This window comes from Hibiscus syriacus, unplaced genomic scaffold (genome assembly GCF_006381635.1).
Source record: "Hibiscus syriacus cultivar Baekdansim isolate YM2019G1 unplaced genomic scaffold, ASM638163v2 tig00110895_pilon, whole genome shotgun sequence".
Classification (NCBI taxonomy): domain Eukaryota; kingdom Viridiplantae; phylum Streptophyta; class Magnoliopsida; order Malvales; family Malvaceae; genus Hibiscus; species Hibiscus syriacus.
The window spans coordinates 2,149,088-2,164,369 of NW_024062903.1; the positions used below are offsets into that span (position 1 = coordinate 2,149,088).

Below are 15,282 nucleotides of genomic sequence, written 5' to 3' on the forward strand. Positions count from 1 at the left end.
TTTTTAAAACATTGATTTGCATGTTTGTAAATTCAAACACACCTTTTGCTTTGCCTTTTTTCCATCCTCCTTTATCTCTTCCTTCCTCTTTGACTGCTTTCGTTTCACCTCCAAAGGATATTTTTTTTTCAAAGTATAAATGCTTCAGACCCATATAGCAAATTGGAAGACTTTGTTTTGATCTCCAACTTCTTGAATTCAAGTCCCTTCCTTCTTTTCTTCTTTTTGCCAGGTTTGTCATTCCTTTTGGGCTGTTTACTGAATTGGGTATTGATTTTCTTTCTTCTTTTTTTGATGACATGAAGTGAGATTCTAGTGGGGAATTGTGTGCTTTTTTTTTTCCTGGATTGTTTTTGTTGTTTTATCAAGTTTGAAAATGATTTTTTTTTTTTCATGATGGGTTTGTAATTTTGTTGGTTGAGGTTTCAGTTTGGTAAGGAATTCAAAGCATTATTTTTTAACTTTTGAGGGTTTGTAATGAGTACTTTTTTTTAGCTTCCAAAAGTTTTGTTTTTGTTGAAATCAAATGTTAATGTGATCCTGCATCTGGGAAACTTTAATCCTAGGCCGTGTTTGGTTGCAGGAACTGGAATTAGGTTACTAATAAATATATTATTTAATTAGAACTGAAGTAATAGAATATGATTCTTTTGGTACCATGTTCGAACTTCACTAAATTAAGCTATGAGTTAAAGGGTAAATATAAAGTCTTAATCACGTCGAATTCTGTTATGTGCGCCAAACAGAGCTTTACTACATTCATGGTGCGTTTGTGTTGCTTGTAGTATACTAGTATTAGATATCTCTTTTGTCGAGGATCAGTTCCAAGTCATCGCTTGATTAATTTTTTTTGGAGTCCTCATACTTGGTTGTTTGATTTCTTGATTTGCAGCATGTCAGAGGCCCAAAGAAGGTCAGCTATGGCTGGAGTTGGGCGTGGAAACAACGGATTAGTAAACGGGGTATTGCCAATCAGGAGCTCCGCTACAATAAGTGAAGTAGATGAATTCTGCTTTGCGCTTGGAGGGAAGAAGCCGATCCATAGTATTTTAATTGCAAACAATGGAATGGCGGCTGTCAAATTTATACGTAGTATTAGGACGTTGGCTTATGAGGCATTTGGCACAGAAAAGGCGATTTTGTTGGTGGCCATGGCTACTCCTGAGGACATGAGGATCAATGCAGAGCATATTAGAATTGCCGATCAGTTTGTGGAAGTTCCTGGTGGGACAAATAACAATAACTATGCCAACGTGCAGCTTATTGTAGAGGTGTGTGTAGTAAAATCTGTTTACTTGCTTCAAAGTTGTTCTTTTGTCGACGGATTGCGTTTTCAAGAAGCTTTTCTGTTAAGGGCAAGGGAATCACACTTAGTATATCCTTGTTGTAATTTATTATTTTTTCTCACATGATTCTGAAACATAGGATTTCAAGACTCTAATAGCTAAATAAAAGAAGTTTGCATGTCAAGAGATTTGGAAGTTGTACATTACAACATTACTGTAGAGTTCTAGGACATTGGAAAGAATATTGATTACTAGAGTAGAGTGTGCTCTTATTCTTGTTACATGTGTCTCATTTAAGCTAATTGTCTAACTATAAAATAGTTAGGTTAATCATATAGAACATGCAGCAATGCTATATTTTTTGACAAGTTATATTTTGTGGTGATTCAGATGGCTGAGATAACACATGTTGACGCTGTTTGGCCTGGCTGGGGTCATGCATCAGAAAACCCTGAGCTGCCAGATGCTCTGAATGCAAAGGGAATAGTTTTTCTTGGGCCACCATCTGTATCTATGGCAGCATTGGGAGATAAGATTGGTTCATCATTGATCGCTCAAGCAGCATATGTACCCACCCTACCATGGAGTGGTTCTCATGTAATTCTCTTTTCTCTGAATGTTAAAAATTGCCCTTTTCTATGGTAGTTTCTCATACACAATGCTCCTTTCCTGTTTTCCAGGTGAAAATTGCTGCAGAAAGTAGCCTAGTTTCTATTCCATATGAAATTTACTGTAAAGCATGTGTTTATACAACAGAGGAAGCAATTGCAAGTTGCCAAGTTGTTGGTTATCCAGCAATGATCAAGGCCTCTTGGGGTGGCGGTGGTAAAGGCATAAGAAAGGTTTGATTCATTTGTAAAATATTTTGATTTTCTGTTCATAGCAAATTTAATTTATTAAAATGTTTTAATCCCTCTTTAAAGTTACTGTGCATATTTTGTTAGAAGTAATATTGACTTAAATACTTCTCATATAGTCTAAATTGGTTTGAATTTCTAGGTTCATAATGACGATGAAGTTAGAGCACTATTCAAACAAGTGCAGGGTGAAGTTCCAGGTTCACCTATATTTATAATGAAAGTTGCTTCTCAGGTGAGATTATCTGCTACAATTGATTTCAGTGAAGTTACAGGAGTTTAGATATTTCTCTGACCAACCGTTTGGTATATTCTTTCTCTGATTAGAGCCGCCATTTAGAGGTCCAGTTACTCTGTGATCAGTATGGGAATGTCGCAGCTTTGCATAGCCGTGACTGTAGTGTTCAGAGGCGTCACCAGAAGGTAATTTTGTTTCTTAAGAGGCTATATTTTAATGTTAGTTTTCTAAACAAATGGTCCCACAGCTAGAAAAGGTTTATGCTTCAGTTACATCATATATGTGGGAAGTTTCCCCACAAGATCTGACATTATGGTCCTTTATCTATTTTAGATTATTGAGGAGGGCCCAATCACTGTAGCTCCATTGGAGACTGTTAAAATACTGGAGCAAGCAGCTAGAAGGTTAGCTAAATCTGTTAATTATGTTGGAGCAGCTACTGTTGAATATCTGTACAATATGGAAACTGGCGAGTACTATTTTCTAGAGCTAAACCCTCGGTTACAGGTATGATATGATGATTCTATCCTCACTTCTGGAACATTCGATATGTACTAAGCTGTCACATTCATGCAGTGGCAGCCATATTTGTACTCTCCTTTCAATTTGCTTTATCCATTTGGTGCAGTTGTGCAATGTATTAATTTTATATTCGTTTATAATGGATACAAAATACAATGCAAACTGGTAGTTAAGGAACAGTATGGGCTTATTGGACCATTTGGAAAACCATTCAGCTTTATGAACGCAAAGTGTTTGGAGATTTAACATTTCTATGACTTGTTTGATGGTGTTTACCTTGTTTTGGTGTGAACCTATCAGTAGGAATGAAGAATCTTGTGATTTTACGTGACAGAATATGTTTTTTTCTCTCCATATTCTTTAAGATGTTAATGTTTTAAAATCCATTCCAACAGGTGGAGCATCCTGTCACTGAGTGGATTGCTGAAGTAAATCTGCCAGCTGCCCAAGTTGTAGTTGGGATGGGTATCCCTCTCTGGCAAATTCCTGGTATGATGTTAACATCTATCATTTCTCCAAAACAGTTTCTAGCAGTTCAATAAGTGATGTTTGTGTGATTCTGTGCTTGATTTGATTAGAAATACGACGATTCTATGGCATGGAACATGGAGGGGGTTATGATTCATGGAGGAAAACATCTGTTGTTGCCACAAGTTTCGATTTTGACAAGGCAGAGTCAACTAGGCCAAAAGGTCATTGTGTAGCTGTGCGTGTGACAAGTGAGGATCCAGATGATGGGTTTAAACCTACGAGTGGAAAAGTACAGGTTAGACTTACTAGGCTTTCCAACAATTGTACTTCAGATATTTTGTTTCTTGCTTTGACAGTTTTTTCTTTCTTTTGTTAAGCTTGTATTAAGGTACATGACTTTTTGCAGGAGTTGAGTTTCAAAAGCAAGCCAAATGTGTGGGCTTACTTCTCTGTTAAGGTAAATATTTAGTTTTTGGCAATATTATTAGTTGATAGAACCTTAAACTTGTAACGATATTGATGGCAATAATAATTAATTTGCAGTCAGGAGGAGGCATTCATGAATTTTCAGATTCTCAATTTGGTAATTTTTACACTAATAAATTTCTGTTTGTATGAATTATATTATTTTTTAATACAAGATCATTATTTCTGATAATAATCAAATCTCATCTCAGGACATGTCTTTGCTTTCGGGGAATCCAGAGCTCTAGCTATAGCAAATATGGTTCTTGGGTTGAAAGAAATTCAAATACGTGGAGAAATTCGCACAAATGTTGATTACACAATTGACCTTTTACATGTAGCTTTATCACTCGAATAATATTTTTTTCTTTATAGAAATTTATGGAATTCCAATTATTACCTGCTTAAATGCTTTATAGGCTTCAGATTACAGAGAAAATAAAATCCACACTGGTTGGTTGGACAGTAGAATTGCTATGCGGGTTAGAGCAGAAAGGCCTCCTTGGTATCTCTCAGTTGTTGGAGGAGCTCTCTATGTAAGTTCTCATATATTAGAATTATTTTTTCTGTTGTTAGAGTATGTTTGTTACAATTTTTTTATTTTTTCTCAGAAAGCATCAGCCAGTAGTGCAGCTATGGTTTCGGATTATATTGGTTATCTAGAAAAGGGTCAAATCCCTCCCAAGGTACAGTGCTAAGCCTGAGTTGCTTTTGTTATGTGGGTCTTTGTTAACGTACTGATCGCTGTCGACCTTGATCCCAGCACATATCACTCGTGCATTCTCAAGTGTCCTTGAACATTGAAGGAAGCAAATACACGGTAAGAGTTTCTGATAATGCCGCTACCACTTTTTAAGGTTTCTTTTCTAATTCCCTCTAACTTCTAGAGATCTTGGCTATCATGTTAGTGAACACAAACATAGTTAACATTTTGAAGAAAAAAACAATGTTCGCAGATTGACATGGTTAGGGGAGGACAAGGAAGTTATAGGTTGAGGATGAATGAGTCGGAGATTGAAGCAGAGATACATACATTAAGAGATGGTGGTTTATTGATGCAGGCAAGAATTTCTCCCTTGAAAGTTTTTAACCATTGGTTTGCATGTTTTATTTTTGCCTGTATTGTATATTTCTCTTTCATTTATTAAAACCTTGTATTATGGACCTTGCAATTATAATACTTCCTCTCTCTCTCTCTTCTTGGCTCTTCCTAATGCTTAGTTTCGATTTATTGCAGTTGGATGGAAACAGTCACGTTATTTATGCAGAGGAAGAAGCTGCTGGTACTCGCCTTCTCATTGATGGACGGAATTGCTTGCTACAGGTGCCACTTATTCCTTTCTTCCATATGTTCTGGCTCCTCCCCTCCAACTCAAAGGAAAAGTTCTTTTTTCCTTTTAACCACAAAATTAAGGCATGATGTTGATGTTGGTTTTACTTATGCAGAATGATCATGACCCATCAAAATTAGTGGCAGAAACACCATGCAAGCTGCTGAGGTTTTCGGTTTCTGATGGTAGTCATATAGATGCCGATGCACCATATGCAGAGGTTGAGGTCATGAAAATGTGTATGCCTCTTCTTTCACCTGCTTCTGGAGTTATTCAAATAAAAATTTCTGAAGGTCAAGCCTTGCAGGTAAATAATGTTCTATATGGGATATATGAAGGTTATATCTTTGTGGAAGTTAAGGAATGTCACTGATCTTGCAGGCTGGTGAGCTAATTGCTAGGCTTGATTTGGATGATCCTTCAGCTGTAAGGAAAGCTGAACCGTTCCATGGGAGCTTCCCTGTATTAGGGCCTCCAACTGCAATTTCTGGCAAAGTTCATCAGAGATGTGCTGCCAGTCTAAATGCAGCCCGCATGATTCTTGCTGGTTATGACCATAATATTGATGAAGTAAGTTTTTATTTAGTCCGTGGTAATACCATCATAGGGATTAAATTATAGTAGGAACCAGAAAATTTTCTTCGGTAGTTTTTGCCTTTGTAAACTTATCAAGATCTCTTAATCAAGTAGCTCATAAACAATGGATGTATGGTTTTAATTGTTAAGTATCCAGCCTAAAACCGATTGGTAATGAGTGTAGGGCCTAACATGAATATAATAGGACCACAAGAACCTCAATAGTCAATAACACTCCCCAATCATTAAGCATCAAATCTAAAACCAATTAGTAGCGGGTGAAGGGCCTGACATGAATATAGTACAATAGGATACTTGATAATAGATGTGGGATAACACCAGTTGACATTAACTTTTGACCCTATAAAGTTTTTGTAAGTTTTAATATTTTAATGAATTACTTTTCTTAAGTGCTGTTATCTCTCTTTAAGTATTAGATTCTGTGTGGTTTTATGTTAAATTCAAGCTTTCCTCCGGCCAATTGGTTTTAGGTTAGATGCTTAACGTGGTATCTCTGATATATGGTTTTACTTGACTCCATGAGAGGTTGGCGATGCCATGTGAGGGGAGTCTTTAGTGTTGTTACTCTAAAACTATTAAGTATTACATTTCATGTGGGATGATATCAGAGGTTGTTGGATTTCATCACTATGTGGGACGATTTAGTTCCGAGCTCCATCATTTGGAAGTTCATTCCTAGGGCGGTGTTGTGGTCATTTTGGAAGTGTAGAAATGAAATTATTTTTTAGAAAGGAAAGGTGGATGGCCCTTTATTGTTCTTCCTGTTTGTTTTAGAATTGCATCATGGTTTGTGGCGAGATTCAAAGATGTGCAGATTCATTTTGATTCTCTAGTGGGTGATGTTAGATTAGCTGATTTTGTGGGAAGAAAGAAGAAGGGTTGCACTTCTTCCTCGTTCTGGATTCCTCCTGCTTCAGGTTTTGTTAGATTAAATGTTGATGGTGCGATGACTAAGGGGTGGGATAAAGGAGGCATAGGTGGTCTGATAAGGGATTCTGAAGGTCTGTAGCTTGGTTCGTTTTCTGAGAGGATTGGGGGTGGTCCTCCTATTCTTGCAGAGTTACTGGCTATCAAAAGAGGGCTGCTGTTTATGGAGGAGATAGTTTTGGTTTCAATTCCAAAGGTCATCCTTGAATCGGATTCCCTTATTGCTCTTAAATGGATTAAAAATCCGGCGTACACCTACGTTTCAGTCCTTGGTGAAAGGCATTGTTGCTTTAGTGGAGAGTAAAGATGTAATTGTTAGGCATATCTTGAGAGCTGCTAATTGGGAATCGGATAAATTAGCTAAAGAAGGAATAGGATGATTATCAGGGTATTGTTTAGGTTGTTCTGCTTCTGAGTTGGTTTTATTTCTGTTGTTTGTTTGGTTTTTAAGTGTTATGTTGTAACATAAGCTTGTTAGGATCTGGCTTTGTATTATTCTTATATTAATAAATTATTAGGCACTCTTTTCCTCCTCCAATGAGCTTCATGTTACTGTTGTAACATGGAGGTTATGAAGGGGTTTTTAATGAGGCTAACCCTATTTCTATCAAAAAATGTGGGATGATATTGAAGTTGAGCCCCTCTACCTATTGTCAATTGATTTAGGTTGGATGCTTAACAACATGAAACTATAGAATCCAAAATGAAAATATTTATCTCAATAATTGATATGCTATAATATCTATAATACATATAACTCATGTTTCAGATACTTTTTAAACTTTAAAAAATGTTAGTCTGCACATAATGAACTTTGATTGCAAATCTAGTTTTATTTTCATTCATTAATTTTCACTAAACATAACAACATGGGGGTGTTTCATGAACTTTAATAAGATTGAAAACAATGGAAAGGTCTTATTGATATCTTTGAAAAGAACAAAAAAAGAGTAGAAACATTCAAGTAAGAGTTCTTGCCTCTAAGATCATTCTTTTTTCCACAAAGAGTTCATAGCAAAGGTTCAACTTCTAGGTCTAAGTCTCTCCTAGATATGCTTGAAGTTTGATTTGTGATATTAATTGGTTTGACCTGTGTTACAGGTAGTTCAAAACCTGCTAAATTGTCTCGACAGTCCTGAGTTACCTTTCCTCCAATGGCAAGAATGCATGTCTGTTCTTGCAACCAGGCTTCCCAAAAATCTTAAAAATGAGGTATGTACGCCATGTGGATTTTTTTTCATCTTTTTTGCTCTGGGTAATTTCTTTAGACTTGTATATTTTGATCTGATTTTATTTCTTTATTTCCGTCAGTTGGAATCAAAGTGTAAAGGGTTTGAAGCAATTTCAAGCTCCATGAATATTGACTTTCCTGCCAAGCTACTGAAAGGAGTATTAGAAGTGAGTTCCCTTATCCCGCACTCCTCGTTTTGAACTTTTGTGTCTATTTTTGTTCTCTGGAAAGTTTAGCACTTGGGGCACCTACTTTGATTGCAGTTCCATCTATCCTCCTCTCCCGAGAAAGAAAGAAGTTCCCTAGAAAGGCTTATTGAACCATTGATGAGCCTCGTGAAATCTTATGAGGGTGGAAGAGAGAGCCATGCCCGTGTTATCGTGCGGTCCCTTTTTGAAGAGTATCTATCTGTTGAAGAGCTATTCAGTGACAACATCCAGGTAACTTCTGTCTCAAAAGGAAATTATGTTAATCATATTGTTAATAACACTACTGCATATAACTTTGTTATGATTGTTTGTATTGACTAGACCATTCTGATTTATCCATTTCTGAAGTGCCAACACAGCATTTCATATTCATAAATCTTGAAGATCATATCTGCAATTTTAAGTCCACTGGCAGACTTCAAGCTTTCAAGTGTATTATTTTTTTTTTGCTAGTTTAGATGAGTCTTTCTATGCAATATCACAGGCTGATGTCATTGAACGTCTTCGACTTCAGTATAAGAAAGATCTTTTAAGGGTTGTGGAAATTGTACTATCTCATCAGGTATTGAACATGTAACACGGATTTTTGTTTGTTTTATGCCTAGTTTTCCTGATGTAAATTATTCTGTATGCTGTACTAATATTTTTGGCTTGCAGGGTGTCAAGAGTAAAAATAAACTGATTTTAAGACTCATGGAACAACTCGTTTATCCCAACCCTGCTGCATACAGAGATCAACTAATCCGGTTCTCTGCACTAAACCATACAAGTTATTCCGAGGTTCGCCATTGTACTACATTACTCATATGATTATCTACTAAATTTACAATAATGAGTTTTTAATGTTTTGTTCACTGTATTCATCCTTTTGGCCTGCTAAAATTCAATTAATTTTTCCTTGAGGAGGGTATGTGATTGTTTAATATGGAGGCTGATTTTTTTAATTTGTGTGTAGTTGGCACTTAAGGCAAGTCAGTTAATGGAGCAAACCAAACTAAGTGAACTTCGCTCCAGCATTGCTAGAAGCCTTTCTGAATTAGAAATGTTTACCGAGGATGGTGAAACTATGGACACTCCCAAGAGGAAAAGTGCCATTAATGAAAGAATGGAGGATCTCGTTGGTGCTCCTTTAGCTGTTGAAGATGCTCTTGTAGGTTTGTTTGATCATAGTGATCACACCCTTCAGAGGCGGGTTGTCGAGACTTATGTTCGGAGGCTATACCAGGTGAGAGGGCCTAATTCTTACAATCTTTCACTTATGTTGGTTAAGGACTATCACATTCTCATTTAACCGTTTCTATTTTCATCAGCCTTATCTTGTAAAGGGGAGTGTCCGGATGCAGTGGCATAGATCTGGTCTCATTGCTTCCTGGGATTTCTTGGAAGAGCATATTGAGAGAAAGAATGTGTCTGAAGAACAAATGTCTGATAAACCATTAGTTGAGGAACATAGAGAGAGGAAATGGGGAGCTATGGTTATAATTAAATCTCTCCAATTTTTGCCTGCAATCATCAGTGCAACATTGAGGGAAACAACTCCTAACATTCGTGAAGCAACGTCAAATGGATCCCAAGAACCAACTACCTTTGGTAACATGATGCATATAGCACTGGTGGGCATCAACAATCAGATGAGTTTACTTCAGGATAGGTATATGTCTTCTCAACTTTTGCTTGTCTTGAAATCTGTAACTGAACTGACCATTCTTCTTGTGAAAGCTTTCATTTTCATTTATAGTACATAAAATTACACAGCTTAATGAAATCCAAAGGACAATGCATATATGTTTAATGCAAATTTGATTGTACTAAGATTGGAATGAATTTTGGTTGTATATAAATTCAAATTACTAAAAGTCGCACATGGATTGGTCCTTTTTTGTTGTTTTTTTCTTTTTCATGTTTGCTGAAGATACTACTGAATTTAGGGATAGAATCATTGATTATTCTTAATCAGCATCTACTTTTATTACTTGCAGTGGTGATGAGGATCAAGCTCAAGAGAGAGTCAATAAGTTAGCAAAAATACTTAAAGATAAAGAGGTGGGGTCAAGTCTACGACATGCAGGTGTTGGAGTCGTTAGCTGTATAATACAGAGAGATGAAGGGCGAACACCTATGAGGCACTCATTTCATTGGTCAACTGAAAAGCTCTATTATGAGGAAGAACCTCTTTTACGCCATCTAGAACCCCCTCTATCCATATACCTTGAATTGGTATGTTATTTGAACTTCTGCTCCTTTGTTTTCCTTTTAAGGAAAATATTACTATGCACCTTTTTTCTGATAATTATTAACTCTTAATCCAGGATAAGCTTAAAGGTTACCAGAACATACAGTATACACCGTCACGTGACCGCCAATGGCACTTATACACTGTTGTTGACAAGCCACAGCCAATTCAGAGGATGTTCCTCAGAACGCTTGTGAGGCAAACTACTTCAGATGATGGGCTTATGGCATATCAGGGGCTTGATGCTTACATGATGCGTAGTCAGTCAGCTATGCCTTTTACTTCAAGAAGCATCTTGAGGTGCTTAATGGCTGCAATGGAGGAGTTGGAGCTCAACATGCACAATGCTACTCTAAAATCTGACCATGCACATATGTATCTTTGTATTTTACGAGAGCAACAAATAAATGATCTTGTGCCTTATCCCGAGTAATTAGCCTATACTAATTTTCTTGTTCTTTTTTTTCCCTTCCTTTCCCATATGGTCGGTGAACATTTTATATTTATCTTACATTTGAGATATGTCACCAGGATAGTTGATCTAGATGCTGGGCGAGAAGAAGCTGCAGTAGAATCAATTTTAGAAGAACTGGCTCAGGAAATTCATGCATTTGTTGGTGTAAGATTGCATAAATTAGGTGTTTGTGAGTGGGAAGTGAAGCTCTGGATGGCATCTTCTGGACAAGCAAATGGTGCGTGGAGAGTTGTGGTGACGAATGTGACAGGCCAGACATGCACTTTACATGTAAGTTTCTAGTGCTTCAAAAATTCAAAAGGATTTAGTTGTAGTGTTTACACGTGGAAGTGAAGAAAAGAAAAAAAGTTTTTCCCACTAGCATTTTTTTTGGTTTGCAGAGGCATCATACAGACATACACCATCCTGTACGAATCTTGATGACTGCCAAAAATAATTAAATTTTAAGAAACCATAGACCATTAGTATTTGATGTTTCTGGGTTTTTTTTTAATGTATCGTTCTTACTCATCTGTTTACCTATTGATATATGTAGTTTCAAAAGCAAAAACTGAATCCTTATATCTAGATGTACAGTATGAGAACCATATATCACTATCCAACTAGAACCAGTCTAAATGTCTACTTCAATGAAAATGGAATCGATGAATTTAGGCAACATAAAATAATATGGCTGTTTTGTACTTTCAGGTATACCGAGAACTTGAAGATACTAGCAAGCACAGAGTTGTATACCATTCTCTTTCTGTAAGGGGTCCTATGCATGGTGTACTTGTTAATGCTCACTATCAGCCTTTGAGTGTTCTTGACCGTAAACGTCTTTTGGCTAGGAAAAACAATACCACTTACTGCTATGACTTTCCGTTGGTAAGCACAGTGCTATGGGCATACAACTATAATGGCTACTTTCTTTTCCTTTCCTTTGCTCTGATCCATAGCCGATAAAAGCTCTATTACTATGGTATTACTTGTAGGCATTTGTGACTGCCTTGCAACAGTCATGGGCATCCCAGTTCCCAGGTATTAAAAAGCCCAAAGATAAACTTCTTCCTAAGGTTATGGAGCTTGTATTTTCTGACCAAAAGGGCAACTGGGGCACTCCTCTTGTTCCCGTCGAGCGCCAGCCTGGACTCAATGATGTTGGCATGGTAGCCTGGTGCATGGAAATGTTTACTCCTGAGTTCCCCTCTGGAAGAACAATTTTGGTAGTCACGAACGATGTAACCTTCAAAGCTGGTTCTTTTGGCCCAAGAGAGGATGCATTCTTCCTTGCTGTAACCGATCTTGCTTGCAGTAAGAAACTGCCTTTAATTTATTTGGCTGCTAACTCTGGTGCCCGTATCGGGGTAGATGAAGAAGTCAAAGCCTGCTTTAAAATCGGTTGGTCTGATGAATCCATTCCTGAGCGTGGTTTTCAGTACATTTACTTAACTCCTGAGGATTATACTAGGATTGGATCATCGGTTATTGCACATGAGATGAAGCTGGCCAGTGGAGAGAGCAGATGGGTGATAGATACTATTGTTGGGAAGGAGGATGGTTTGGGGGTTGAAAACTTAAGTGGTAGTGGGGCCATTGCTGGTGCATACTCCCGAGCATACAAGGAAACCTTTACCTTAACATATGTGACTGGTAGAACTGTGGGAATTGGTGCCTATCTTTCTCGTCTTGGGATGCGGTGCATACAGAGACTCGATCAACCCATTATTTTGACTGGTTTCTCAGCATTGAACAAGCTTTTAGGTCGTGAGGTGTACAGCTCCCACATGCAACTTGGTGGACCTAAAATCATGGCGACAAATGGGGTTGTCCATCTGACCGTTTCAGATGATCTTGAAGGGGTGTCAGCTATTTTGAACTGGCTAAGTTGCATTCCTCCACATATAGGTGGTCCACTTCCCATTTTAAAACCATTAGATCCTCCAGAAAGGCCTGTGGAGTACTTCCCGGAAAATTCATGTGATCCTCGTGCTGCTATTTCTGGTGCTTTAGATAGTAGTGGAAACTGGAAGGGAGGTATTTTTGACAGGGATAGCTTTGTGGAAACACTCGAAGGCTGGGCTAGAACAGTTGTAACAGGAAGGGCGAAGCTTGGAGGGATCCCTGTAGGAATAGTTGCAGTTGAGACACAGACAGTGATGCAGGTTATCCCTGCCGATCCAGGGCAACTCGATTCCCATGAGAGAGTTGTCCCACAAGCTGGACAGGTATGGTTTCCAGATTCTGCTACAAAGATGGCTCAGGCGATAATGGATTTCAATAGGGAAGAGCTTCCACTTTTCATTCTTGCCAACTGGAGAGGCTTTTCTGGTGGGCAAAGAGATCTTTTTGAGGGTATCCTTCAGGCTGGATCAACCATTGTTGAGAATCTCAGAACATACAACCAACCTGTCTTTGTTTACATTCCCATGATGGGCGAGCTCCGTGGTGGGGCCTGGGTTGTTGTGGACAGCCAGATTAATTCAGACCATATTGAAATGTATGCCGAGCGCACTGCTAAGGGTAATGTACTTGAGCCAGAAGGAATGATCGAAATAAAGTTTAGGACAAAGGAGCTACTGGAGTGCATGGGCAGGCTTGACCAACAGCTTAACAGGATGAAGGGAACACTTCAGGAAGCCAAAAGAAATGGCGCCCATGCACAAGTGGATTCTCTGCAGCTGCAAATGAGATCACGTGAGAAGCAGCTTTTGCCAGTATACACCCAGATAGCCACTAAATTTGCTGAACTTCATGATACTTCTCTGAGGATGGCTGCAAAAGGGGTAATAAAAGAAGTTGTTGACTGGGACCACTCACGTTCTTTCTTCTACAGAAGATTGCGCCGGAGAATTGCCGAGAGCTCTCTAGTCAAAATCATAAAAGACGCTGCTGGTGACCAACTGTCCCATAAATCTGCAATGGACTTGATCAAGAAATGGTTTTCGGATTCCGAGATTGCAAAGGAAAGCGAGGATGCTTGGCTTAATGACGAAGCCTTCTTTTCATGGAAGGATGATCAAAGGAATTATAGCGAAAAGCTAAAAGAGCTGCGGGTCCAAAAGGTATTGCTTCAGCTTACAAATATTGGGAATTCATCTTCAGGTATGCAAGCTCTACCTCAAGGTCTTGCTGCCCTTCTAAGCAAGGTAAACTATTCCACTATCCTTTCTTGTACACCAATTCCTGTCCATCTCTTGTAACCTACCAACAACTATTTTAATCCAATGCAGATGGAACCATCTAGCAGAAAACAAGTAGTTGACGAAATTCGTAAGGTGCTAGGTTGATTAAATTTCCGAAAAAAGATCATGCAACTCATTCTGTTGGCATTTGCATTAGAATTTCGGTAACTTGATACCGTATCTGCCGTCAGCTACAGGAAGCTTTGCGCGAAGTCGAGGTGGAAGACGCCTCGGCAGAGCTGGTAGCTTTGTTAGGCGTAAATTTAGCCTGTCCAAATCGATAGTGTGTTAGATTTTTAGTCCGACTAGGAGATCATTATTCATTGGACCATTGGCAGTCTGAGTTTGTTGTGCTTGCTGCAGAAATGGTGAAGCTTTGCTCATATTATTAATTTTTGTAATAATGTGTAAGGAAGTATAAATTATTCCTACTTGTGAATGCAAATTCATTAAGGATTCTGAGGATATAGGGCCCCTGCTTCTACATTTTCTTTGGTATGGCTTTGATATATTTTATGTGACTAGTATTTTTATGAAGTTGAATAATACATTAATTAATGAAAAAGGAAATTCAACAAAAACAATATTTTATAAATAATAAACTTATTAAATATATGTATAATGATATTTTCATAAATATATTAAATAATATATATAATATTATTTTTAAGTATTTGAGGGTGGGTTAGTATAGATGGGACCTTAAATTCAATTTCATTCCGACTCCTGATCCATTCTTTATAAACTCAAAACTCACTCTTAACTAGGCCTGTAAATGAACTGAACGTTCAGCGAACCGTTCGTGAACCGTGCGGCGGGAAGTTCGTTTATGTGCGTTTATTTATTAAATGAACGAACATGAACAATATTTTTTGTTCGTTTAATTAAATGAACGAACATGAACATAGGTCTTGTTCGTTCATTTACGTTCGTGAACGTTCGATTATGTTCGTTCGGTTATGTTTGTTTATGTTCGTTCGATTATGTTCGTTTATGTTCATTCATTTATGTTTAACTCAATCTTCTTAAATCAATTTTGGTGACCAATTTGTAAGTATCTTAAAAATATTAATTAATCTGATATTCTGATGACCAACTCCATAATTAACCCAATTTTATTTGGAGATTAAATCCAATATGTTAACCTGTGAGACACATCGCACCTATATTCATTTCCCCCTTTTTCCCCAAACCCTAGTGTTCACTAGAGAGTGGAGACGATCGCTGAAAGCTTCAAAACAAGTTATATTATAGTGCAATATGAAGTTTTACAGGT

General features: G+C 37.7%; 1 protein-coding gene across 2 annotated transcripts; it reads left to right on the forward strand.

The window, feature by feature from the left end:
- Positions 1 to 132: 132 nt before the first annotated feature.
- On the forward strand, positions 133 to 14,121 carry LOC120146115 (acetyl-CoA carboxylase 1-like). 2 transcript variants are annotated; one of them, XM_039159773.1, is made up of 31 exons: positions 133 to 232; positions 893 to 1,271; positions 1,677 to 1,883; positions 1,967 to 2,128; positions 2,286 to 2,378; positions 2,471 to 2,566; positions 2,715 to 2,888; positions 3,299 to 3,392; positions 3,482 to 3,669; positions 3,781 to 3,831; positions 3,918 to 3,957; positions 4,052 to 4,176; positions 4,259 to 4,375; positions 4,451 to 4,525; positions 4,603 to 4,659; positions 4,796 to 4,900; positions 5,077 to 5,163; positions 5,286 to 5,477; positions 5,552 to 5,740; positions 7,796 to 7,906; positions 8,006 to 8,092; positions 8,189 to 8,365; positions 8,619 to 8,696; positions 8,792 to 8,914; positions 9,090 to 9,359; positions 9,445 to 9,785; positions 10,114 to 10,351; positions 10,444 to 10,796; positions 10,899 to 11,112; positions 11,533 to 11,709; positions 11,817 to 14,024. In XM_039159773.1, exons 2-31 carry the CDS (start codon positions 894 to 896, stop codon positions 14,022 to 14,024), a joined length of 6,807 nt encoding a protein of 2,268 aa, XP_039015704.1. In that variant the 5' UTR covers positions 133 to 232; position 893. The 2 variants fall into 2 exon arrangements, with proteins under 2 accessions (XP_039015704.1, XP_039015703.1); XM_039159772.1 differs by lacking the exon at positions 133 to 232 and adding an exon at positions 14,055 to 14,121 and having other exon boundaries at positions 11,817 to 13,970.
- The last annotated feature ends 1,161 nt before the right edge of the window (positions 14,122 to 15,282 follow it).